The sequence below is a fragment of the Charadrius vociferus genome, unplaced genomic scaffold, assembly GCF_000708025.1.
Source record: "Charadrius vociferus isolate BGI_N301 unplaced genomic scaffold, ASM70802v2 scaffold298, whole genome shotgun sequence".
In the NCBI taxonomy this organism is placed as follows: Eukaryota; Metazoa; Chordata; class Aves; order Charadriiformes; family Charadriidae; genus Charadrius; species Charadrius vociferus.
Genome location: NW_009649936.1, coordinates 2574863 through 2579989, shown reverse-complemented (window position 1 = coordinate 2579989; position 5127 = coordinate 2574863). Strand labels below are relative to the sequence as shown.

Sequence of the window (5127 nt, the reverse complement as noted above, 5' to 3'; positions counted from 1 at the left end):
TTCCAGCAGGAGGCATGAATAAGGAAACAGATGCAGGAGCCTTACACATTCACCGGCAGACCTGCGGTACCTGAGGTTGTCCCAAGAGCACTGGCGTGGGCAAATTCTTCCGTCTCTGCAAAGAATATGTGTAGAGTGAAGGAGGTATCTGTGCCAGTACGCAGTTCTGCCCACACAGAGCTGGCTGCAAGGGCAGGGCTGCAGTTGCCTGTGACAGGTGGGGAACGTCCTGGCAGCTACAAACACCTTTTCTTAAATGATGGCACAGATGGGTACAAATGCAGTAACCTGCCAAGTGGGACTAGGAAGAGGGCGCAGACTTCCTTCTGTGAGCAAAAGTACTTTGACCTTTAGTTCGGCACTGCAGAAATGTTCCAGTCCTGCAGCAGCAAGGTCTGGAGGGCAGGTGACATATTTCCTCCTGGGATCATCTGAAGGGATGCAAACAGATGGGAGTGAATGAGAGTGAAAGAGGTTTGGGCAGAAATGGAGATTAAAATAACCATTAAAAAAGTCTTTAACGTGATGGATCTAGAGTTAATTGGGAGTTTTGCTGGAGTGAAGAGCAGCCCTGTAAATATGGAGCATTTCAGTTTGTTAATTCGAGCGGGGAAGGTGCTAGAGCACTCCTCCATGATTTTCTGTCACTAAGCGATTCCAGTAGCTCAGCTGCTCAGGTGGTTCTATTTCATGGCACATCACGATTTTCTTAAAGACAGAAACAGAGAATGTAATTTTTTCTGGAAAAAACGTCTGCTCTGAATGAAGCTCCTCCGGTCGAATTTTTAACTTGGCAAGGCACAGTCCTATGAATACATCCTCCAATTTAATGAACGAAATGGTCTCTGAAACATTATAGATCTGACTAGCAACGTCAGTGGATAAAACGTAGCCAGTTCCAGAACAAAATGGTGGGTAGGTCTTTCCTGAATACTCTTCTCTACTCACGTACCACTTACTCCCTCTTGTCCGTATGGGGTATTCGTGCAGTTTTAAAAATCCTGTGAAGAATCTAGTAGTCCTCTTTTTCCTTAGAAGAAGCTCAGTGAGGTAAAAAACATTGACAAACACATCTGTGTCAGTTTTCATCACAAAGCTGGACTGGTTACAAAATCTGTGAACCCATTCCATTCCCATCATGGTCTTCAAAGTCAAGTTGTAATATGTGTCTGTAAAATTCTTTTGAATAATGTCTTTGTACTTTTGGCTTTCAGCAGCGATATCAGCCTGCTGGCTGACATTCACAGTGCTTCCCAGGAGGAAATATGTCACCAGGCGCTTGCCGGCAACCGTTCTCTCCTTCCCCCATGTTTGCCGGATGGCCATCCTGGCGTCAATGTGGTGGTACGAGGATGTCACAAGCAGGACGAGGAAAGGCGGGTTCTTATGGCAATCTATATCTGGACGCTGCAAGAAGTTCCCTCTGATTCTCCTGAAAGTCCTCATGGGGAGTATGTAAGCTTGGCTGTTTTCACAGAATATACAGAATTCAGTCAAATTGTTGTAAAAAACCCAGTAGCTAGCACAGCTGAGCCCCACAAGGCAAACAAACAGCCTGAATTTTCTGAAATCCACCTGAAAGAAACAACAAGGAACAGCACATCAAAAAAAAGGTAATATCCAGTTCCTTTCAGTGCCGTATACCAAACTCCCTGCATAGGGATTTAAAGCCAGGTCATATCTAATCGAAAGCTACCTGTTTCAGGGTGCTCGCCCACACACATTTCTCTTAGTATCATTCTCACAAGATGTTCTGCTGGCAATCAAATTTACACTCGTGCTTACTTGAATCTGCCCCCCAAGCCAGCATATCCCCAGAAATCCACACAAGCACGTCCCCTGATACCAGGTCACCCTGGATGATGCTTCAGACCTCCTCCCCATTTTCAGCATCTTACAAACCATGACTTAGACCCACCAGGGCTCTCACAAGACAGAGAGTGGAGAAGCAGCAGACACGTGCCCATGAGAGAGAATAACAGCAATAGGGTTGGGTTTTTTTAAAATACCATGTTTCTCCACTTGTTTGAAAAGTGCCCGTGTCGCAGAGCCAGCAAGTGCTGTCCAGCTGGCAGACCCAGCCAGGTTCCTCCCATCTTCATCTTCTTTGCATCCTGTGGGGCTCTTGCACCGACGCAGAAACTACTCCTGATCTGTTTGTTGGAGAGGCCATGAGTCACGTATTTGAGGTTGAGTCAGCTGCTCAGAAAAAAAAAACAACAGTGGGTCAGATTATTTGGGTGTTTTACCTTTTGCAGCATACCTTATACAGATAGAAAAACACACACTGCAAAGGTTTGTAAATTTATGTAAATTATGAAATATATTTTACAAATTTTGCAAATCTCACATACCTACATGTATCATTTCACAGCAGGTCCCTGCCTACCGCCAACAGGTAGGCAGTGGCCTTGATAAGAAGTGCACGCTCCCTGGAGCAAAGTCTCCTTTGGTGTTGACTGTGTGAAAGCTGGAAAATACTGGCTTTTGTCATTGGTTTAATCAGCAAAAGCAAATTCTAACTTATCTGGAACTGGTAGGAATGGTGTGGTTTTTTTCTCAGGTGAAACATTTGCAATCAGCCACAGAGGTATTTGTGGAGGTGATTGGAGGGAGGGCTTGCAAGGACCCAGATTGCACCAGTAGCACCTTGGGCTTTCCCAGTTCTGTGTCTCACCTGCCTCCCCAGCCACATGTAGCAGCCAGCCAGCCAGGTAACACGCTGCACCCCACTCTGGGAACTCACCCCGGCTGCAGCTCCTCACCGTGACCCCCAGCCCTGCAGACCCATGCAAGCCCCTGGACCAGGAGCCGTAGAGGAGTCAGCCTCCCTGTCCATTACGGGACTGTGCCCCATCTTCTGTTGCAATCCCATTTCTTCCCTATTTCACTCTCTCAATAGTCTTTCCTCAGTATAGCACCAGTTCCCCAAACTCCCCTCTCCAGGTAAATTCAGCAAACATGTGGGAGTGAACACAGGTGCCTCATCTGACTGCCCTGCCTTTAATTTTTCCCCCTTGGAGTTCAAGAAGAGAAGAGTTGCCCCAGATGCCCTCGAGGCCAGCAGGAGCCCGTGGTGTGACGGGGAAGGCTGTTGGGAAAGATTCATTTGCACAGGTACAGCCTTGGTGTCCCAAGGACCCAAGCTTAGCAGTAGGCTAGAGGGTTGGCATTGACTGAAAGAACACTACGGGAAAGGGTGACAGAGAGATGACTAGATTCCTCTCGCTGAGGCCATTTTTCTCTTAAAACCACCAATTTCCTTCTTCTTTTCAGGTGAATAGCGAAATTTTTGAAAGTTAAAAATCCCTTTATTTTAACACAGCAGTTCCTTGGACTGCTTAAGCTGGCATATCAGGGAATGAAATCACCCTGGTATTGGCTTCATCCCCTGGGACACTGAGCCATAGTCCCATCCATCACCCCACCTGTGCACAGCAGCTTTAGCTTCCCAAGTGAAGCAAACGGTCCATCTTCCCCACTGCTTGAGAGGACTGCTATATATGAAGAACATATGGAAAACAATGGCTTCTATTATGTTTCAACAGGTCAACATGGCTATGACTGCATTTAGCAAAACCATCACCATCCAACCCAAAGTGTCTTGCTGTACAGCAGAGATATGAGAGTAGGTTGCATGTGACAAGGCGAGTGGTTTCTAAATTATCTTTCACTGTATTTTTCCTCCTTTGCCTGCATCTGACAAACAGTACAGTCTGTGATTCAAGATTTCCAGCCTGCTTGCACATATCTCCACGGAACAGTCCTGGAGATGTTACTATGAAATGAACATTAAGTCTATCTACAGGAGGTGGTCCAGAAAGCAACGGAGACTTAGTAGCAACCACTCTCTTATCTAGAGGTCATTTTGAACAGCATCCAGTATTTTAGTATCAAAACAAATCTTTATCGTTTTATAGAAAATCCTTTTGCATGAAGTTATACTTGTGCTTTCTCTCTGAAGTCAGAAATTGCAGTTTGTAATTATCTCAAAGCTTTTCCTGTCTCCTATTGTTCCAACTGCAAAATATTTTATGCAGGGTATTGCCAAAAAATTACCTGCTTTGTGTCCTAGAGAGTGGTTTGTTTAAACTGACTGGTGCGGTGTTTTGTGGCTCTGCGCAGATCCAAACGAAGGTTGAACTAGAGCCTGGGACCCAAGCGGTGTGAGCTACGGGAGCCTGCAGCCCGGTGCTCTTCTAGCACATGCCTGAAACAAACACATGAAGAAAAGAAGGTAGTCAAGGTCTGTGATCCAAACCAGCAGAACTGCAGCCCTCTACTTTGCAAGTACCTATTTCCACCAGTAGCATGAATTTCCTCCTGCGTTCCGTCGTGGTAGGCAGATTGGCTATAAGGTCTCTCTAGTCACACCACTGACCCTTGTGGAACTCCTTCATGCTGCACAGTGACAGGACCGTGGTAACTCCTGTGATGAAGCCTAGTTATTCCGCCAAAATTAATCTGACACCTCCTTTAGGTCTGTTAATGAGTATAATTATCTAAACGGCACCATGAGATCAAGACTATATGCCATATAGATCAAGAAAAGCAATCTGGCCCGAGGCAGAGAAAGGTAAGTAGGTCTGCAGTCCCCCTGAGAAACGGATTCAAAATATCAATTTAAAGAAATAGTTTTCTTAATTTTTCTGGGGCAAAGCTACAGTCATGCCACTGAGTTCAGTGAACGTTGAGCGTTGGCTCTGCATTGAGGTCGCACACATGAGTCTGGGAATGACCCAAAGCACAAATGACCAAAGTGCTTTTGAGCATCCGCAAGAGTCACCGCTTTGTAAGCAGAGACACAAGCAGCTGCGACAAGGCAGACCCAAAACAGAGGCATGATTTCAGTGCATAAACAGGACTTACAACATCAAATACTGCACAGTTAAAGTTGGCAGTGTTATTCCCATTTCCTTTTCCTAATAATCGAAAGTAACATGTGCCCTGGTATAAGTACTAATAATGCCTGATAACTTTTGATTTTCCTCAGAATAAAGCCTCTAAATTGCTGTCTCAGAAGCTCAGCAGGACACGAAGAGGGATTAAAAACGCATAGATAATAAGAAAATGTCAAGTACAGCAGGAAACCTTTATTTTTTCCCTAAATGCAAGCATTTCAGAGGA

At 45.4% G+C, this 5127-nt stretch overlaps 1 protein-coding gene across 1 annotated transcript; it reads right to left on the bottom strand.

Moving 5' to 3' along the window:
* Positions 1-618: 618 nt before the first annotated feature.
* On the bottom strand, positions 619-2102 carry B3GALT5 (UDP-Gal:betaGlcNAc beta 1,3-galactosyltransferase, polypeptide 5). Its single transcript, XM_009891334.1, has 2 exons — positions 2010-2102; positions 619-1575 (listed from the first exon to the last, which is right to left on the bottom strand). Exons 1-2 carry the CDS (start codon positions 2100-2102, stop codon positions 619-621), a joined length of 1050 nt encoding a protein of 349 aa, XP_009889636.1.
* Positions 2103-5127: the final 3025 nt, after the last annotated feature.

Coding starts and splice junctions, on each gene's coding strand:
- B3GALT5 (XM_009891334.1), bottom strand. CDS start 2,102: ATGAAGATGGGAGGAACCTGGCTGGGTCTGCCAGCTGGACAGCACTTG. Junction 1,576..2,009: donor CAAACAAGTGGAGAAACATG/GTATTTTAAAAA, acceptor TGTTTCTTTCAG/GTGGATTTCAGAAAATTCAG.